Source organism: Cololabis saira, chromosome 22 (genome assembly GCF_033807715.1).
Source record: "Cololabis saira isolate AMF1-May2022 chromosome 22, fColSai1.1, whole genome shotgun sequence".
NCBI classification, from domain to species: Eukaryota; Metazoa; Chordata; class Actinopteri; order Beloniformes; family Belonidae; genus Cololabis; species Cololabis saira.
In genome coordinates, this window is record NC_084608.1 from 18,632,927 (window position 1) to 18,654,958 (window position 22,032).

The 22,032-nt window shown below is 39.6% G+C and overlaps 2 protein-coding genes across 4 annotated transcripts in view; one reads left to right on the forward strand and one right to left on the reverse strand.

Annotated features, from left to right (window-relative positions):
- The window catches only part of vill (villin-like), a 14,914-nt gene extending 14,400 nt beyond the window's left edge, over window positions 1-514 (forward strand). For both annotated transcript variants that reach the window (XM_061713854.1, XM_061713853.1), the window contains one exon: window positions 21-514. In XM_061713854.1, the coding sequence (XP_061569838.1) occupies window positions 21-134 (114 nt within the window). In that variant the 3' untranslated portion in view covers window positions 135-514. The remainder of the gene's footprint in view (window positions 1-20) is intronic.
- plcd1a (phospholipase C, delta 1a) lies at window positions 136-21,791 on the reverse strand. Of its 2 annotated transcripts, none has more exons than XM_061713856.1 (15): window positions 21,576-21,791; window positions 16,488-16,646; window positions 9,653-9,881; window positions 8,567-8,696; window positions 8,231-8,459; window positions 7,937-8,138; window positions 5,894-6,038; window positions 5,651-5,803; window positions 4,146-4,295; window positions 3,891-4,047; window positions 3,699-3,815; window positions 3,424-3,602; window positions 3,037-3,172; window positions 2,808-2,957; window positions 136-1,553 (listed from the first exon to the last, which is right to left on the reverse strand). In XM_061713856.1, the coding sequence occupies exons 1-15, from the start codon at window positions 21,604-21,606 to the stop codon at window positions 1,462-1,464; spliced, it is 2,259 nt and encodes a 752-aa protein (XP_061569840.1). In that variant the 5' UTR covers window positions 21,607-21,791; the 3' UTR covers window positions 136-1,461. The 2 variants fall into 2 exon arrangements, with proteins under 2 accessions (XP_061569840.1, XP_061569839.1); XM_061713855.1 differs by lacking the exon at window positions 21,576-21,791 and adding an exon at window positions 20,660-20,855.
- Between the last annotated feature and the right edge of the window lie 241 nt (window positions 21,792-22,032).

A 22,032-nucleotide genomic window follows, 5' to 3' on the forward strand; every position in this document is an offset into this window, starting at 1 on the left:
CTAACCTCTCCTCTCTGCAGGAGTACCTGTCCAACGGGGATTTCGAGGCGCTGCTCGGCACGACCCGTGCAGACTTCCAGCGCCTGCCCGCCTGGCGGCAGACTGCCTTGAAGAAGAAAGCTGGGCTTTTCTGAGGAGACCTGCCAAACCTGTTTCTATGTTGTACTGAGAAATCGGTGAAGAAACCAAATCTGTTGCTGAGAAAACAGGAGGTTTTTTTTTTTCATTTTATTTAATAATTTAAGCCAAGTACTGGTGATTGCAAGAGAAAATTCCTATTAATAGGACTGTTATCGTTTATTAGTATCATTATTATTATTATTATTATTATTACTTGAATTCCAGGACATGATTGACACTTGTAATTGATGTTTTTTCTTCAATAGATGCTTTGTATTTTGCAATGCTTGTTAATGTTTCATAGTGATCAACTGATGATCACATTTTTCTTCATTTTATTATCTCTTGCAATAAATCACTCATGGAATAAACACAGAAAACTTTCAGACACAAAGAGACTGTTTTTTATTGAACAACTAGTGCAATTGCAGACTAGAGATGTGACAATCTGAAGGCACTGAGGCTTAATGTTGTTACAAATAATAACATGCTGGTGAATTGCGGTTTAATAAGGCTAGAAAAGGTCCATTAGCTTCTTTGCTTTTTCCAACAGTCACAAGTGGAGGATATATAGTATTTATAGTGTGTTTGAAAGCAATGACCATCATATATGTACACAGCAGAGCAGTCATCTCTGAGGAACATTCATAATGAATAACAGACATATATATATAAACACATAACACTGTAAATAGACAAACAAACTTTCAACACCTAAAAAACATACAGTCACCCCTGTGATCAATATCACTATGGCATTATGCTAAGAAAATAAAAGTCAAGGCTTGTTCGGTTCAGAAAAAAGTGTCTATGTTGTTTCTTTACAAACACCTTCATGAATATGATTTAAACTAACTCTATATTACCATGAAGGGAAATAACATTTTACTTTAAGGAATCTTAAAAAAAAAATTATGCAAAACTATTCAGACCTCATAGGCAGTACATCTGAAGCTGCTAGTCACATAAAAGTCACATTAATTATCTCACTTCGCCCAGTATACAGTTTAATTGTCTTTAAATAGCTTCCCACACTTTTCATTCATTGCTCTGTCACACACATTTTCATTCATCGTTGTGTCACTGTACTACAGGAGCTGTCAAATTAGTTGTTTAAAAAGAAAAGAAAAGAAAATTAAACAATGACCTGAGGAGTCAAAGGCCACTGCGAGTCGGCAGGTGATGCTTGGCTCATGTCTATTATTAATTATCTCCTAAATGAAGATGCACTTGCAACACTTGATTAAGGTCACGCTACTGAGCTTTAAAAACTGGACAAAATCAGTTAGAGTTTGTAAAAAAAAAAAAAAAAAGATGCTACAGACATTAAAGGACATGAGCCTACTGATCGTCCACGAGCATGAGATGCACAAAGAGTCCAGCAGAGGAGATGACGTCATTTCTCTTGGTGAGCAGTGGGACATGGCGATATCCTGGAAGATAGGAAGTATGTTTTTGCCTCATCAGCAAATGAAAGTTGTAGTAACGTACAGCTCAAATCACGTTACAGAAAACTGTGCTGTCCAGGACACTTAAGGATGAACATATCATATGTTTAATGGTATAAAATAACCTGATAGAGCAGTTTCATACCATTATATCCAAGTGAGAATGCATGAGTTTCATGTGTAAAACATGCATTGAAACAGAAATGTGAATTAGCATTCTGTTCACCAGATAAATTAAACCTTACATAATTAACCTTTTATTTACCTCAATCATTGTGAATGTGTATGCACGTTTATGGGCCTGAATGCATGGACACTCACCTACATATGCTTTTACATATAAAAAACTATTTGTTCCACAACTAAATAAATATAAGGATGAAATTTAAAAAACCAAAGAAGCATGATATTGATGAGAGTGACAGTCTTCCGTCTCATAAACTGATCACAGACAGAAAATGAACACGAGCAGCTGATTAAGATGAGAAACAAAATCAGCTGTGTAAGTTCAGGGCAAAGGGGCGTCAAAGTTATCAAAAAAAAAAGTTGTATTATCAAAAAGAGGCTAAAACCGGGCACCAGCAGCACAGAAAGACCAAAAACCCCAGCTCTAACTGCAAAAAATGCATGGAAGGCAAGTACTTTAAATTATACAGCAACACTAATAATCAGGAGGGAGACATACATGTTCAGATGGAGTTTTGTTGACTATGTTTTAGACAAACCCTGGAAACCAAAAGCAGCACATACGCTTGTTCATACTTGTTCTCTTCTTAAAATTGCAGTCGTAGGATGTTCTTACAAAACTCCCACATTTAATTATTCGTCATGTGCTTTCTATTTCTCCTACTCCTCCTGATAAGTCTCACGGGGGGGGCTAACCCAGCAGTACACCCTGCACTGAGGGTTAGGCCATCACAGGGCACAACAACCATATGACACTCACTCACATTCCTACAGTAAAATCACCAACCCACCTGACATGCACACAAAATCTGCTTGTTTTTAAATTTGCCTGTTTTTTCTTCTTTTTTTCTGTTTTACATTCACCGTATCAGGTTTATGGAGATCCAAAAACACAGTCTAAAGCGGGTGAGAGCTGCATCTATTCTCACTGAACATTCTTTCTTCCTAAATACCAGCTGGTGTGCAGGAAAACATGTACTCATGCATGTGTAAGCATGGTTTATGTGTTTTTTATGAAGTTTCATCTGGATTTTTCAGCTCAGACTTTCTTACCGTTCTGAACGCTGGTGACCGGCAGACAGTACTGCCCAATGAGATCATTCTGGGATGCTTTGTCATGGTCCTCCACTGTAAAGTGCAACATTGCCAGCTCTGGGACGTTGATGGTGAACTGGAAGCGTTCGTTCCACATCGGGTTGAAGCCTGCAAGAAAGGATTTTTGTGTTATTTGCAACACTTCCACTGAAAAGACTTGAATTTACCGGCGCTTGCGCATGCTCACCGTTGTTCTCGATGTAGTGCGTCTCATTGCTGGCGATGTCTGCTGGGACCCCGTAGATCTCCACTCTGACCAGTGGGTCAACGATGGACTTGTGTTTGTCCTTGTTGAGTTTAGGTAACTGCTGAGCCGAGATCACCTGGGGACACAATGAAAACCCATGGTGACGCTACCAGACGTCATCACGCGACTGTTGCACTTATTTCTAAATACACAGAACATAGGAAAGATGAATCGTCGGTTTGAAGCACCACGTTTTGGTAAATTCTGACCACTGGAGGCAGGAGCACTTTAACTTCTCCATTTATCTAGCGAAGCAAAAGATACTGTGCAGACCCAGTGTAAACTTACTAAAGCATATTATACAGATTTAGCCCAACAAAGCCTCACCATGACGTGGAAGGTCTTGCGCTTGAGCCAGGGTCCACTGGTGAGTGTGTTGGGGTTAAACTGAGAGGACAGGCTTCTCTGGAATTCCGGCTTCAGGACGTACCCACAAAAGCCATTTGACAGAAATCGTCCCTGGTTTAGCTGCATCTCCTTGGAGGCCGTTTGGAAGTTCAGCGCCACTGAAAACCAAGTCAGACAGAAGAGTATGCGTAAGTGTTACTCTCTGTTTTATTGGATAAAGACTGGATTTCTCCATCGAGTATATGGGATCTTACCAATCTGGCAGCCCACATTCCACATGGGTACGGGGTTGTAGTTGGAGGAGTCTGTTCTGGAGCCTGCGGGGTAGATCCTGCTGAGTTTGTCCATGTTGTGATGGATGAAGGACGTGGCTGTAAGAATACATTAAAACACTTTGCTTAGGCTGCTTTTCAAAATGTTGTAAGGGCAGTTAGAGCAGTGTTTACCTGAAGTCTCAGCAAGGTTGAGTGCTTTACTCTCTTTGTAGGATGACATTTCATAGAAGTTCAGGTTGTCTCTGGCATGTTCAAAGCCATTAAAGTGGACACTCTTACAGTAGATGACAATGTCTGAGAGCGCTTTGGCAAGTTTGATCTTTGATTTCTGAAAGGAGAGGAAATACAGACACACATGACATCAGTCAAAAAGTCAAAAACAATTATTCAAGTTTCTTCCAAAAGAGTAAAAATCCTTTGGCAGACCTTTGGTTTTGCTTTTTGATCGTTCTCCTTGCAGTCTGCAGCCTCGTCCTCCTCAGACACTGTGTCTTCCTCTATGGTGTTGTTATTGGTGAAGATTGCATCCAGTTTGTTCATTCGTTTTCCCTTGATGAGGAACTTGCCCTTCAGCTCCTGCACAGGCACATGGAAAATATGTTTTCATGATTTATCATGCTATTTGTAAAAAATTGTTAGATTGCTGCCAATGCACCACAGAACTGTGACGTAATACAAGAGGGCGCTGCAAAGTGGAGGAAAGCTGATTTTCCTGTTTTGTAACGGTGACGAGCATGTGTTAGCGGTTACTGCTATTCAACAGCCAATAAGAGAAGAGAAAAAGTTCTGTCATGTATAATAAAAAATTCCCTTGAGGACGACAATACCACAAGCAATAAAACTATTTTATATTCCCTCTGTGGGACTAAAGATATTTTATACTTTTATACAATAACTAGGAGTGTTAACAGATAGCACATTATATTTGAATGAATATTTGAGGATGTGATTCCAAAACATGCAACACTACGTAGGATATCTTTTGAAAGGGAAATCTGAGTCACTGTCCCTTTAAGAAAAACAGAACTTGTTCAGCTGAAGCACAATTAAGGACAAGTCCTTACATGAACAGTCTGGAAAAGGCTGCTTAGGAAAACTCAACTTTGATCAGAAATACTCAGTTTAATCTTTTTAAATCTGAGAGCAGCAGAAATGTCTTTTTCTCATGATAATTTACATCCGTTACGTAAATGAAACTACTGAACTTCAACTCTCTCAAACACATCTCAATCATTCACCTCATCTCGCATTTTGAAAAGACACACACACACTTTCCAACCACATAGCAACGCCTGCACTCGCCACCAAGTTTCATGAGAGTAGTTTTGGTCTCATTCCTCTGTATCGGCTATTGCCTTGGGGAAGCAAAAAAAAAAACTTCACAGAACCAGAATAAGAAGCACTCAGTGCATAAATTAGAAGAAGAAAAGAAAGAGGAATGTTAAAAATGTGTTAAGTAATAGTTAAGTAACAGTGAAATGAGAGAAACACCCCTACATAGCAGAAAAAGGAGACTAAATGCATGCGAGATCCAGCGAGCATTGCTTGCATTCTTGTGCACAAAAACTAACCCCTGTTCACATATAAATCAAATTCCACTTGCCAAATATCTCCTAAGGCATTTTGGAAAAACAAAACTGAGCCAAACCTTAAACTATTATCTCGTTTTAGTGAAGTAGCAGCAAATGTAAAACTCAAGATCTTCAGATTACTAAGACAAAAAACTAAAAGGAAAGACCCAGCTCTGCATCAGCTGTAGTGCTGCTTTGGTACCAGTAGTTTCCTTTATGGATGTCTAGCTAACTTTCCTGTCAAGTAAACAAGAAAGTGAGTAACATCTCAACTGAAGGAGTGGTCCTCCTTTGAAGATTATTTTAAGGGATATTTGTAATGCAATGCATGTCATTGAGGTTGGATTAAAGATGTCACACCTTAGGTGAGGGGAAGTTGGTGGGCACGGTGTCACCAATCGGCTTTGTGACCAAAGCATCTCCCAGGATGGAGATCAGGTGATGGGCCATGAGCTTCTGTTGGTCCACCGAGCAGTGATTCTCCAAGGAGAGGATCACTGGGTAGTCAGATGTCTGAGAAACACAGAAAACATTTGAACCAAAATGTCCAAAAATGGTAACCTGACACATCCCACCCCTCAGGTAAGATGTGATCCAACACACTTTGAAGGCGTAATCTTTGATGATTTTGATGACATCTTTGAAGAGGATTTTGGATGTGAGCGTGTAGCCATGATAAATAACTGGCTCTCCATTGGCTCCGTCCCAACAGTCGAGCTCCACGCAGCGGCAACTCTTCATCAGCGCTCTGCAAAGCAAGAAAACATTTGAAACCTTCTTTTTGAAGATAATGGGCCATAACTTCTGACCACCAAAAGGTCCCTCTTCCTGAACTAGAACTTTATTGTCAGGGCTGCACATAAGTGGGCCGCCAGAAATCAATAAACAATTCCATCATCAAAATTATAACAAATAAAGGTTCAACATATCTTGCTTTGCATGTAATAAGACTAGGTAATATATTAGTTTCACCTTTTAAGTTGAATTATTGAAATAGATTAACTTTTACACCATATTCTAGTTGAATTATTGAAATAAATTAACTTTTACACCATATTCTAGTTGAATTATTGAAATAAATTAACTTTTACACCATATTCTAGTTGAATTATTGAAATAAGTTAACTTTTACACCAAATTCTAGTTGAATTATTGAAATAAATTAACTTTTACACCATATTCTAGTTGAATTATTGAAATAAATTAACTTTTACATCATATTCTAGTTGAATTATTGAAATAAATTAACTTTTACACCATATTCTAGTTGAATTATTGAAATAAGTTAACTTTTACACCAAATTCTAGTAGAATTATTGAAATAAGTTAACTTTTACACCATATTCTAGTTGAATTATTGAAATAAGTTAACGTTTACGCCATATTCTTCACCTGTAGCAATATTCTATCTACATCTTGGCTGATGTGGACATACATAGCATAGGAGGCTATTTCAGCTGCTATATGGTTGGCTGTCTGTACAGTCATGCAAGTTCAATGCTATTAAAGAACACGTTTTTTCATATAAAATAAACAATTTTATGCAGTTTAGAAGTTTTAGGGCTTTTTTTTGGCTCCTGCACTGCTGAAATCGGGGCGTCCTTTATTTCTATTTCTGAAAGTTGGCAACCCTAGGTGCAAAATATGCTTTTATACTGACTCTACAGACTAACACGCACCATAATTTGTTAATTCATTCCTCAGTACTTTCTGGTACTACTACATAAACATTCCTTTACAAGAGCTGGTTCTGTTTTGTTTTTCTTAAAATCACCTGCAGAGATTAGACAAATGTGTGTGCTGATTCATGCTGTTAAAAAACTGATCTAATGCGGGCCAGTAGATGGCAGGTAATGCAAAATAACAATAGCACATAAGATCTCACAGAGATACAGTAACCGTAATCTGAGAAGGGACTTGGTTGTGGTACTTTAGTCATGGGTCACTGAGTCAGTACGTGGACAAAGAGATAAACAACACAGCAAAACTGGAATTCTCAAACGGATTCTCCCATTTACAGTGGCGACCGAGACGGAGATAATTGGAACAAACCAAAATAAAAGGCTGCTATGTTGCTGTTTATTGTGTAAACCCTAAATGACAAGTTTGAAATTGCTGATGAAAATGTTTTAGAGAGCTTAGACGCTGGCTACCAAGAAGAACCTAGACTTGTCTCCTCTGAAAAAGGCTACTATGCGGTCGGAGTGTGCACAAAGGTGAGAGCAACCTTAACTGTCACTGTAGTTCATGGCGTGGACGATTTCATTGGAAAGTTTAAGAGGCACATTGACTTGTATCGTGTCAATTCACATCAGTCATCAAAGTCGTGTCAAGATCTGTTTAGTTGGGCTGAAACAAGCTGACAAACTGATACAACTTGTTAGCATACTTGGGGCCAACTGAAAAAAGGCACACTTATCGCCAAGCATAAATATTAGGATTGTAAACCTAGAATTTTCCAGCACCTATAAAGGTTTAGATGTAATAAAAATGTAGACCTGTATAAGTAAAAAGATACTTTCAGTACTTTTTTACAGACATATTTCTTTTGATGCAGAGCTAGCCTAACTAATCCAAGTACTTCAAACAGTCCCACTTGGGAAAAAAAGACAGTTTTAACGACATATTTTTAAAAAAAGGGCTTACTTTATATAAGCCTCTGTGCTGCTGGGCCCTTTGAGCTGGTCCTCCATCAGGTATGTGTTGTGAGAGGATGAGATAAAGTAATGGTTGAGTGGCTGGCTCATGTCCTGGTACACGTTTTTGTGAGCCGGGTTGAGAATGGATCCGTCTTCGTGTTGTAGGTACATCAGGAAGCCGTCTTTGGTCATGTGCTTCTTCTGCTTTGCTGTGAGGATGGACAGAGGGCAAACACACACAATGAACCACCATGAAAAAGACGGGAGGAAGTGTAATGATGCTGTTCTGAGCGAACTCTACCTGTTCCATCCACCTCATATTTCTCGATCAGCTTGTGAGCCTCCACCAGCGTCACCTCCTCCCTTTGCTCGTTCAGGAGGAAGTTCAGCAAGTCTCTGCCGCTCATCTCACCATCTGTTTGAGCGTATTTGTCATAGATCACGTCAATTTCCTCGCGTTGCGTCAGCAGGTCATAGAAGTGCTTGATCTCCGAGCCTTCCAGGGAACCTGAATTTGATGTATCACATTTCTGTCCAACAAAACGAGATGTTTGTCAAATATACATTTTATCTTTTTTTTTTTGCAGTTTGAAAGAAGATGAAATGAATATGGATGAAGTGCAGATAAGGGACTCACCTTAAAAATTTCTTCTGCATAGGTGTCATCGACCTCAATGTTGATCTGTTGCAGAAAGCGCTTCAGCTCCTTCAGGGTCATCATGTTGTCATTGTTCTTGTCTGCTTTCCTCATGCAGTTGATGAGCCAACTGGGATTTTGATGTAAGGATTTGCTTGACACAAAACAACAGAAACCCCTTGAGGAAAGGACCTTAAAGGGAAAGTTCCGTTTTTTACAACCTGGACCTTATTTCTGGCATTTTTTATGGTTGTATACTCACCCAGGCAAGTTTGGTGTCATTTGGAGTCCTTCGGAAGATATTAGGAGTTTTTTGCGAGCCTCTTCTCCATATAACGGTAGCGCATGGGGGCACTGCGGGCCACAGACGATGCAACGTCTAAATAACACATGATTGCCGCGAAACTCGTTCATTTATTTTATGAATCACTAGATCTGCTTCCAGGACCTGTTGTCTACATCCGGGGCTGTGTGTGTAACAAATAAATCCGTTTGTAAACAAGACCTCTGAACTCATGACGTCATCTCTGTGTGCGCATCGCAGACACAGCTCTGTGTACAGCTGGAGTTCGCTACTGTTAGTTTACTGTTAGTTATTTGAAACATGTCTGAATATTTGTCAAATTCTGAGGTTGTGGACGACGACTTGGAATATGATGGACGTCCTTACCGTTTTGAGCCAGAGTATACGGCTGAAGAGCTCACTGAACGGAGGACAGAGTGCGCGCACAGAGATGACGTCATGAGTTCAGAGGTCTTGTTTACAAACTGATTTATTTGTTACACACAACCCCGGATGTAGACAACAGGTCCTGGAAGCAGATCTAGTGATTCATAAAATAAATGAACGAGTTTCGTGGCAATCATGTGTTATTTAGACGCTGCATTGTCTGTGTCCCGCTGTGCCCCCATGCGCTACCATTATATGGAAAAGCGGCTCGCACAAAACTCCTAATATCTTCCGAAAGACTCCAAATGACACCAAACTTGCCTGAGTGAGTATACGACCATAAAAAATGCCAGAAATAAGGTCCAGGTTGTAAAAAACTGAACTTTCCCTTTAAGTAAAGATTGCATAAAGGATACTGTTCACTCTTCTGCTGCTGGCAGAGGTTGCGCATGTTGTTGATCATCTTCTGAAGACTGGTGAACCATTTAGTTGCCTCTTCCACAGACGGTGCCATCAGGTCAAGATTCTTCTTGCGGCCTTTGAAGATGATGGAGAAGCACTGCTCTTCAACGCTGGGGTCGGTGTATTTTTTAAGCCCCTCAGACTGGCGGCCTTTGCGCACGGAGTCTATGTCATCAATGGAGACTATTTGGAGAGAGCAGGGAATTCGTTAGACAGTCTTCTGGGACATATCCATCATGTGGTTTGGTACTCAAACTAAGTATTAGAGAAGTAGAGGAGTCGAAGGAAATCTAAACAAACCTGGCCAAAGACAACACTCAAATTGTTTCTACTTAGATTCATTGTAAACAGCTTAAACAGATAGTGAAAACAAGCAGATCACCTGACATTGTTACACTACTTCAGGGATTAGTACTCTTGTGATTTGTGATATATAAGGAAGAATATTATTTCAAGAGTCTTGTTGCAATGATATCAAATATTTGTCACATTTTCAGCCTTAAACTGGCTATACTTTCCCTGCTGCAACTTTCAGACACAGTTATCTCCTTATCCATAGTCCTTGGTTAGACATATCAATATCTTGTGGCAGGAGACCAGATGTCCCAGCAGTTAAAAAAGGAACTGTTTATACATCTTATCAAAAGGAAGTCCTTTGTTTCTGTGCGATAGCTCCGTTCTGTGGCCTTCACTAACAGGAGTCCATCCCAAAAACACACACTTCTCACCCCTTTCACTCCTCTTGCACAATAAATAGCTGCTTGTTTACACACTAAGTAGAATAAAAACATGATTGCAATTCAATTCTGACGACACACTTTGACCCATGAGGCAAATGTATTAGTTACTACATACTTCATCGTGTTGGCCAAGTGGTCTGCAACTTTATTTGCAGTTTGATATCACGCACACTATCATACCAACCAACAACATTTGGATGCTAAAAGCGAAGATTTGAGGCAATAACAACTGAAAGGTGAAAGGCCATGCAACCAAACAAATGAAGAGGAAGATGTAAAAATGGGAGAAATAGCTGAAGAACTGCTAGTGTCCTCACGTTACTAGTCTAGGCAAAAAATATAGCTCTAAAAACACGCCGTAATGATGGCATCCATCTGTCAACTACAAAAAAATATTCACAGCGCAGAGGGGAGCAGTTATTGAAACTTGGAGCGGCACAAAGCACCTTTTTAAAAAAAATCAGTTTCAATTTAATTGGAAGGAATATTTGGTTTATTTTAAGAAGCTGTCCACATTTCCTGTCCCTCCTGTCAGGATAAAACAGCTGGAGGAACTCTGGAGTCCTGTCTCGACTCAGCACACAAGTTATTAACGTGTTTATACACAAAAACCTGGATCATATTTAGACTAATTAATCATATCTCTTGTGTGATACATTTATGGTTTTATTATTGAGCATTCTGGCATCGTGCACTAGACTGAGGAGCCACTCATGGAGATCCTTCTTGCTGACAGACAGCAATTCAACATATTAAATGGGCTGAAATAACTGTCAACATAGCTGATGCGTTGCACACCAGAGAGACAAAGGAGCCAGATTATCGATGCTCCTGCTGATTATCTGCTTCTATACAGCCCTTTTGGTGATTATTTAAGCCTTGTGGCCAGCTCTGGGACACCTCAAGCAATCCCAATAACTTATAACGAATCAGTTTACTAAGCAAAGTAGACGGGATGCTTTGAGACGCTGGTCTTAAAGAGACAGGAGCTAAAAGACGAATCAACTCAGACAGGATGCAACAAAGCTGCTGCAGCAGTAAACAGTATGAGGAAAAAAAATGTTTTCAAACAGAAGCATGTAAATATCTTCAAGGCAGAACATGGAAATAAGATTGTGGGGGGATAAATGAAGATAAAGTCAGCTCTTTAAGAAGAGGGAAATGAGTTAGCCAGAAAGCTATAAATAGACGTCTTCCTCACTAAACGTGCAGCTACCAAGCACATCATGGAAGCTTGTTTATAAAAAAAACTAAATGAAGGTATTTTGCATAAACAGTCTTAAGGCTTAAGAGTCCTTTGAGGGCTGACGGAGGATGATTTTGTTGTTATCTGCTGAACACTTGGATTCCTCTGGCGACTCAGACACATTCCTCAGAGATTTCATTACTAAACTTTACAACAATTTCAAGCAATCTCTTGTTGTCCTAATATGCACTCCCAGAATTAGGCAAGCAACATTTGTACAGACACAGATGTTTTATCACCCGCACAGAGACAAAGTAAACGACTGGGGTCTGAATGTGCGGCCTGTTTGAGTCCATACATTGGGGGCCAGCGCCATTGTTCAGCAGCTTAATGTACGGAAGAGCTGCCATGCATGACGTAATCACGCTAAACGACAACTCCTGCCTCTTGTATCATAACACCAAACACCACAGGCTAAGCTAAGAGGTCGTGTGTCATATATTGTATCACAGTTTTCATCCCAAGATAATGGAGAGTCACAACTGATTCTCTGCAAGTCTGAATCTGTGTGTCTAAAGGTCAGACTAAACAAACACCGAAGGGTGTGGTGGACATCACGGTGTGGTGAAACGGTGTGGTGAAACACACCTTAGCTGTCCAAAACCCAGCGCCAGCTGACTGCTCGCTAAACAAAATATCTTGAAAGCGCTCGCGAGAAGAGTCTGTGCGCACACATTTGCTCCGACGAAACAGAAGAGGCTGGAAACTGGACCGGTCTCAAGAGAATCCCATCTGGAGACACTGACCACAATGTAAGGGTCAGATCACTACAGTCCCACAGGCATTGTTGGAATACCAGAGGAAATATTACACAAAGAGGGTATTGTTGCTGCCAGACATGCTGCTGTTTTTCTAACTCTTTTCTTCAAATGGAAGGAATAGACAAGATTCAGTTGTTAGCGGGTTAGTTAGGCTTGGTTTATAGGTCAGCCATGTCAAGTGTGTAAACAAACCTGACCTTCAGACTGAAAGTGAGCTCGGACTACAGCACAATTTCAGCTGAAAATACACATTCAGGAAAGAAATGAGTGAGAATAGAAACCCTCTACTTAGCAAACCTCTAATATTACCTTAATCTACGAGTCCAGAAATATGTTAAGTCCCACTATACCCTGATAAGTTTAATTTGTTAAAAAGAGCTGAGTGACAATAGCATGAGTGTAGGTGTGTCTCGAAAGGTTTATTATAGAGGAAATTAAAGCAGATTACATCTTTCTTAGATAACCTGGAAAGTGTCTGATTGTATCTGATTGCAGACACAGTCCGATTGTCAGAATAGGTGCGTTAAGTGTGAATGATAAGCATTCAAAGAGGGAAATGGTCAGGCATGAAGCGCTCTTCTTTTCTGACAGGCTTTTCTTTCACTCAGTTGTAAATTATGGATGGATGCATTTACAGTGTGGTTAGGTTTCAAAAAACCAGCCCTGAAAGTGGTGCATAGGGAGGCCTTCAAAATATCTTTATGACGTCAAACAATTAAAAGAGCACTAATTTAATAAGGCTTCAAACAACTTGCATATTTTGCACATAAAAGATTTAAAACAGCAATAAAAGAACACCTGTGTTGGATTCCTCGTGTTCCTCGTGTCTTTCTAGAATCTTCACTTTTGATATACATTTGATTATTTTTGCTCTTTTCGAAGATTTTTTCCCACCCTTTTTTGCTTATAATACATTTAGCTAAGATTTTGTCTTTTCTTAGTATTAGTAGGTTGAGAAAAGAGACAAATTTAGCGTGTACTCTGTAAACTGGCCTTTTAGTAAATGGCACAATATGCTGGAAGCTAAGCTGGACAAGCCAACTCTACTTGGCAGCAAAAAAAATCTGTCATGTGCTGGTGTCTAATTTAATTTTTTCTCGTTAGAGACTGTAAATTCTTAATCTCTATTGATCTATAGAGGCGCTTCAGGCTGGAATTTGGCATGGACACGTCTACAAGATAATCCATCATGTCAGGCTGCAAACTATCTGTTAATGAGATATTAATGAGAAACACAAGACTGAATGATCTAAGCCGCAGACATGGACCTACTAGCAGGTCCAGTAGGGATGAGGGTGATGTCATCGGCACTATTACATTTTGTCACGTGTGGAGGGTGTTAAATCATTAGTGCAGTTGTTTTTTTATTTATTTTCTTTCCACTCATCATTATATTCAGTGTCATGTTATCAGATGCAGTCTGTTGGATTCTCTTACTGAAAGGTTAAAAAGGTGAGTGTGTGAAGGTCAATCATTTCATTATCCAGATATGTTTCATATACAAATGTTCACCAGAGCCGACCTGCAGGGCATCACATCATCAAGTTAGCTCCGATCTCTAGCGAGCCATGAGTCTGACAGCCCTTTTAGGGGGTGCAAGTCTTCTTTTTAATCGTCAACGTGGCCAAACTAAGAAGATGATGGTAGATTTTGGGAAGAATCTTGAAATCATCCCCTCTGTCGTTATTGATGATCAGTCAGGGGAATTTGTCAGTCAGTATAAATATCTGGGCACTTAAAATGACAATACAGCTGATCTCTGAGCCACAGGTTGATGCTGTGTTAAAAAAAGTCTAAATTACAGCATTTTTTGTTTTTTAATCACAAGCAGCAGAAGTTTAATGATGAAAACACGTTTGTGTAAATATTTTATTCTTGTTTTATTAAATCTGAATCTTACTTTCTTCTTCATCTAGTATATAATAATTAGTATAAAAAACAAGAATGAGATCTGAGGCCTTGCTAAAGTATGAGGCAAGATGGCATGCGTGAGCTTAAACAAATCTGAATGACCCCTACAAAGTCAGCTTTGAAGAAAGACTGCGCTTTCCTGGATGATCAATGGCACCTGCTTTTTGAAGAGTCTGTGCTACTTCATACATATTGATCAGGTGGGTCAAGAACCCACATTTACTTGTTCAGCTTTCAAGATGACATGATGTGATGTCAGAGTTGAAACATCTTCAAGTATGAAAACGCTTTTTATTCTGATCATGGGATCAACATGACCTTGATGACTGAGAATCTTCCAGGGTTCAGATGGATGAAGCATCTGTCCATCTTGCTTTCCTGCTGTCCGTCTGGACAAGAATCCAGCTTCTTTGTAAGGTAACGCATGGGAAAGAAGTGCATATAAACAAAGCTGCTCTGAACTGGGCTTTGAAACGAGTAACATGTTTCAAGCTGTATAAAATACCAGCAAAAGGCAGAGAGTTAGCATTATTTTGATAGTGTTTATTTATAACCGCATATTTATTTGATTTGATATAGATGTTTAGAGCATATGCAAATATTTTAAACACCTAATATAAAACAATAACTATAACGTGGAAGTATGTTTAAGACTGCTGTGTAGAAATGCTGTAGAATATACTTCCAAATGTAATTGTTTATTTTCATCAATTTTCAAAATGCAAAGTGAGGGAATTTGGATACAAATCTAAATTTAATCAATAGTTGTTGCTAACGCTAACTCTGTTAGGTTGTCAGAGACAGTTAAATGTCATACACCATGGCAAGACTAAACACAGCAGCAAGGCTTCACTGCATCAACAATGTCCCTCCCAGGAAAAAATGTGAAAGCTGACCAGAATTTGAATGTGCTGTTCAAGTTCTTTTGAAGTAGGACAAAAATGGGATATGTTGAGGGCCGCAGACGCAGTGGTCGGCCTGTGAAGCTTAATTGAGGTGATGAAAAACACATCACACTTACTTCCCTTTGAAATCTGAAGATGTCTAGCAGTATCATAGCCCAGAACTACAGTAGCAGAAACCAGCGGTACAAAAATACACTCTACTGTCTGGAGAGGTTTGGCCAGAAGTGGTCATCATGGGATCAGTCACAATGTGGAAACAAAGCCGAGCAACTTAACTGTGCATATATATTTTTTTTGGTGCTGGGGCAATGGATTGATGAGTCAAAATGTCCACTATCTGATGAAATCTGTTTGGGAAAGGGCAGGGGAGCGGCACGATGATGGGTGTCTGCAACACTGAGGCATGGGGAGGTTCCTTGCAAGTTTGAGGCTGCATTTCTCTCTCTGATATACACAAACAAAAACGAACCAAGCAATTACTGTGAGGATAAATAAAGTGACAATATGACATCAAGTTGTTTATAATATCCGGGATGAACTTTATACTTTTCAAGTGGACAGTGTACACCAGATGTGTCATAACCACTTCATTTCAAAAACAATGCATGCTCCCACTCTCTCTTCTTAAGCCTAGTGAAACTGATTGGTAAATGTGGCTCGCTGTCACGCACAGGAAAGCTATAAAACATGCAGCTTATTTCCGTAAACAAGGAAATGCCTGTGAGCCTCAGGCCCATCTTTAAGTACATGTGGCCACATTCAAGACCGCTTTTCTGTGTTTGCTCACAACTCAAACCAGGGGCAGGGGTTATCAGTTCAGTTTACCAGAGATGCAAAGGGCGTACATACTTTCAGACACCGCTGAACGAAGAATCAAAAGAAAATAATCTCATACACACGGACAAATCAGAATATAGCCGAGATTATTTCGGCTCAAATTTGACCACACCACAGCATACGTGTGAGCTGGTTCTAGTCAAAAGCACATAATCTCATATACTGTTCCCTCCCAGGAGGCTTGAGGGGAGCGTTTGTGTGTGTGCTGTAAGACAAAAAGCCTTTGCTCAGATCTGAAAGGAGATCCCTAAGTTGACAGAATAATAGCAAAAGGCTGAGCAGGTCATTTAGGCTCTAAGATGTACAAGTCCTATGACTTCTCCAACGTATATACATCTTATGAATCAAAATATCAGAGGAAATGTTGACCATGAGGGGAGGACACTCACGTGTCTGTGTTTTTCTGAATATTTTCTTAGACTCGTGCCACAGGGTCCGGCAGTCTTCCTCCAGTCGGTAAATGCGGCTCTTCTTCCAGGAGTTTGAACGAATTTTAACCAGCTCCCCGCCGACCAACAGGAACTGAAGATCTGCATCCCCCTCCAAGCCTGAAGGAGAGGGGAAAAACGGGACAGTCGAGAAAGATTTATGAATCTCCTGAGTCCCCCTGACTCTCTAAGACACACAAAAAAATGGCTAAATAACTAGTTCTGATATTGTAGAAGAGAATATGTGAGGGTCATTCGTGCTTGGATGACTTATGCTTTTGTTACTTTTAAACTATAAAAGACCAAATCTAACAAGTAAATGATATCATATTAAATGCAGTCATGTGCAAAAGTTAGTAGCCACATTTAAATTCCAGGTATATTTAAGTATAAACAAGGCATTCAATTATGCACAGCTGTCATAGGGCCAACAAAAGTATTTTAATTGGTTTAAAGTCTTGACTTTGTTCACTCTAAACCCTTGATCATTTTATTTTATGACATGTGCAGTCCCAAGTCCCAAGTTTTCACCAAACTTGGGACTGGACATTAAGGTCATAAAACCTCATTTTGGTCTCATCTGTCTTAATTATGTTTTTCCAGAAATCTTGTGTTTTCTGAACTTCATTCGTGCTTATGAAGATTTTTTCTCCTAGCTTTTCTAAAATGAAATAAATATGTTTTCAGTCTTCTTCAAAATTGTACTGTTTGATTTGATTTGTTTATTTGCACAACTTAAAAAACCGTACAAAAGTTTAAATGAACATAAAAGCATGAAAATATGTGCAGGTGAGAAAGGAAGCCCTAAATGGGCTTATTCAAAGTTCTCACCAAGAAAATGCATTGTATTGAAATAATAGCAAGAACAAAAAACAAAAAACAAAAAAAAACAGCGTTCCAAAAAGATGGATATAAACAGACAATTTCTCGGTGTGCACGTGAAGAAGTGAGTCCACATTAAGTGGAAGCACTTCTAGACGCTTGGTCAATAAGGCTGGTCTTCAATCTCTGTTTAAAACTATTAATAGACAGTGAAGATTTTGCGATAAGTATATGAGAGTTCCAGAGTGAGGCACCTCTGTCTTTGATGGAGAACTGACTGCTATTGGTACGACTGGATGAAGAATGGAGATCCTCAAATTGTCTGGTATTATAGTTATGAATTTGTGAATTGGTCTTAAAAAAATCTTTGAAAGTACTAGTAAAGCATATTTGCAAGATATGTCATGTCATGGACTTGAACCTGTATCATGCTCAATAAGGCATCTACCTCTTTTTTTGTATGCGTTTCTCTGAGCATTGCTTGGTCGGACCTTGGGACAGACTTGCTGGCATGTCCACCCCTGAAGAGATTGGCAGCTGTCTTGAATCCCCGCCACTGTTGAATAATCTTTCCCACTGTGGATGCTGAACTCCAAAGGGCTTGGAAATGGTCTTATAACCCTTTCCAGAATGACGTGAAGCAACAGTCAGTTCTCTAAGGCCATTAGTAATGTCTTTTCCTCTTGACATTGTGCAACACACGCCTGAATGCCCTGAACTGAAAGGTCAACACAACTACTAATGATCAATTCATCCAGGTCAAGTTCAAAGTTTGAAATGGGTACCAAGGATGCATTTGCAACAGTGGAGTATATTTACATATATATATATATATATATATATATATATATATATATATATATATATATATATATATATATATATATATATATATATATATATATATATATATACAAATATATATATATATATATATATATATATATATATATATATATATATATACAAATATATATAATGTAATAAGTAATAATATATAATGTAATAAGTGTATTGGTAAAGTGACTGGTATAAAACAATATTGCACAATATTGTAGTTTTCCTGCAGATCCAAGGGCTGATGGATAGAAGCACCTGGCTGCAACATGCCCTCACAAATCCCCAGGAAGCAGGATGTGGGTACTTAGTATTGCCCATTTATTAGTTATTTGTTTGTTTGTTTTATCAATAATTTCACTGTGAGAAAAGTTTCATTTGGCTGTTTGTCTGAAGTTGTACTTTTACCTCATGATAAAACCTATGATCAGATTATTCTTCTATTATAGCAACACTGGTAGTGGTGACCTAGTGGTTACAGAGGTGGGGTTGGCCCCAGGTTCAAGTCCCCGGGTTGGCAACAGAGGTGAACCGCTGTGCCCCTGAGCAAGGCCCTTAACCCCCCAACTGTTGCCAGAAAAATGGCAGCCCACTGCTACTAGTGTAACTAGGGAAGGGTTCAAAGCAGATGACTAATTCCAGTGTGTTTCTTGTGAGATATACGTATGGGCAAATGAAGATTCTTAAAAAAATAAAATAAAAAAACAATTAGAGGATTTTGCGCATGCACATAAACATACATGATTTACAATCGATTATTGCTTAAGATTTTAAGCAAATTCTGAAATCCTATTAAAGCTTATTGTTTTCCGCTTTGTTGAGTAATCATTTTCATGGAGCAACATGCCATCATGACTTTTTTTTAGGAAGGGTGACTAATATCAGCAGAAAGAGTGACTCATAATGCTAACAGACTGCAGCAAACCATAATTATATTGACGACAGAAGGATTGGCAATTGTTTTCCACCCAATAAGTGTTTGTGGGGAGGGACTGCACTTTGCAAAAGAACAAAGAACAATAACTAATTATCAAATACTCCATCACAAAGAATGGGAATCAGTAAGAGAGCTGAGGGCACTTGAGGAGAACGTGCTGACTGCGAGGCCGTTATGAGTGTGTCCCACTAGTAGGCAGGATCACAACATTACAAACATTTTTTCCACAGCTTGTACCACAAGCTCACAGAGGCGGCTTCAGAGGCCGTCTTGCTTCTTTGCAGACAGGGAGGGGGACCGAGCACGAGGGCTTGATCAACGCCTCTTCTCTGCACGTCTTTCAGATGGCTGGACTCAACTCCCTCCCCGTGAAAGGCCGACTTCTATTTGTTTGAAATCTAGTTAGCTATGAAGGTGTGGATTTTTCTTCAGTCAACAAACAGCCCTGTAATTTGGAAACAGCCACAGATTGAGTATGTTCCTTATTTGTAACACACTTTAAATCATAAGTGAGTCATTTATAAGCTGAATAATCAGTTTCAGATTGAAAGGTCGGGAAATTCTTTAACCCACAGTTTCCCGTATAAGAGATGAGTGAGTTTACCGTATGAGACATGCTAGGGCAGGAAAATTCCTGGTGAAATTATGTGGAAAGTTAATTCTAAGGAATGAGAAAAAAAACTTGAAACACCACTTTGATCCTTAAAAACAGAGATGGGGTTGTTTAAGTCCGAAAACTAACCACACCCGAGAAAGTAGCACATAACTCTTAAATACATTATAATTTACAATCCTAAAAGAAGGGCATGTAAAATGTTGAATGCTTGTTGTGTCCAGTTGTTGCAAAAATGTGGATTGTAGACATGCTTAAACTTTTTCAAGTTTCAAGCTGCTATGACAAATAATAACTGTGCAGATATACTTCAAAATAGTGTTTCTATATAAAATGATGTATGAATAGGGAGCTATTTTAATACATTGCCACATTGTAATGTGTCTGGTATGCATATATTACTGCAAACCTAGAATTCATGCTCTTAAAAGTGGAAAAATCGCGAGACAAAAACTAGTAAAGTTTTTCCAAGAGGGGAAACCCGCATCCTGTCTGAAAAACCAAGCAGGGGCAATATATTAATAACACCATGACAACTCTGTGCACTCGAGCAGCGGCTGGTTAACTATTGTCCTAACAGAATCCACAGCCTCGGGTGATGAAGAAGCCTCAGTCCCAAAAACACACACAAACACGGGAAATCCTGCGAGGTAAAGTGTGATTAATGACTTGTAATCATTCTCAAAGCCAAGATTTCCAAACACAGCCCTTGTGTGCGCGTGGGCCCCCCGTTATGTTACGTTTGCAAAATAAACGCGGCGCGCGTCAAGGTTGATTTATGGTTCTGCGTTACACCAACGCAGAGCCTACAGCGTAGGGTGCGCGGCGACACGCACCATACGCCGTAGGCTACGCCGTCGATTTAACGCGGAACCATACATCAGCCTTCAGTCCACGCCTCACGCACCTTTGGAGCGGACTCACCTAGACGCTTTCCATTTTCCTGCGCCACTTTTTCCAGGCGCTCCTGAAAAGCTTGTTCCTCGGAGGTTGTCCTTTTGGGGCTTTTGTGCAAACAAGACATTACGGACTAAATGTTATTCCCTCCACAGACAAATAACCCGACGGTGTTTAGCCTAATCTGGGATCCGTGTGGACAAGAAGCGGCACCCCATGGTTTTTCAACCCTCATGGGCGGGTCTTAACGCATGTATTGCTCCATTATAGCAGCTGTATTCCCTGCGCCGACTGTTGAATGGATGAATGGAGGGAGTTTGAGCATTATAAAGTACAAATATGTGCAAATCTTAATATTTGAGTGGTTGACCTTCAAACAGAACCTTCTGACTAATCTAAACATTCATAATCTTTAATCTTGTCAACCACGACCAATCTCCCTCCGAGCAGGATTTTTAAGTCATCAACGAATTAAAAACGAGTATTTGTTTTATTTTCCGCTTGAACTCAGTTGCTGCTCTTAATGTGATCAAATACTGTTAAAATCAGTATTCAAGCAAGATGATGTTCAGTGGGCACGAAACTCAAAATCTGTACAATGGCGCCGACATGTGGACGTAAGAGGAAATGCAAGTAATTCAATTTGCCTATGTTGAAGCGTTTTAGTTTGATTTGGACAAGTTGAGCGCTTCAGCATCCACAAAAACAGTATCGCGACTGCATTTAGTCATTTAAGGTATTTTTCCGTTCATGGAAAAGGTAAACAATAAAACATCATACGGATGAAGATTTGAGAAAGCACGTTTTTGAGACAACTGCAAACTGCCCTATTTAAAGTCAGTTTAATCCCATATAGCCTACATATTGTCCAAATGAAAGTGGCTACAAAAAAAAGGTTTTTCTATTCAAGTAGCTACTGACGTAAATCTGAACCACCACTCACCATGTCTCTCTGCTGAACCATTTGCTTCCATCCTGAAACCAAGGAGCTCCTGTTTAAGTGCGTTTCTCCTTCTCCAATGTTGACAGATGTGTGGATGGATTTATCCCAAATAACTTCCCTGCTTTTCTCCCGCTTGGGGCTGATTTCCTCGTGTCTCCCTTCGAGTCACACCACTGAGTGCAAGCGTAATACCAGCCCCAACCCCTGCTGCTACTGAGTCCACACCCAGAGTAACACAGGTTTGACAAGTATACCACTGTGTTGATGTGTTTCCTTCACCTAGTCAGCGTCCTGCGGTTGGTGGAAGTTACACCTTTGAAAGGATTTTTTTTTTTTTTTTTTGCCAACACATTCTAAAAATAACCACTTGAGCCAAGTAAATGTTAAAACTGATCAATTAATGCTGTATTGAAGCTCTTGTACATACAAATGATGGTATTGTTTGACTTTATGTGTC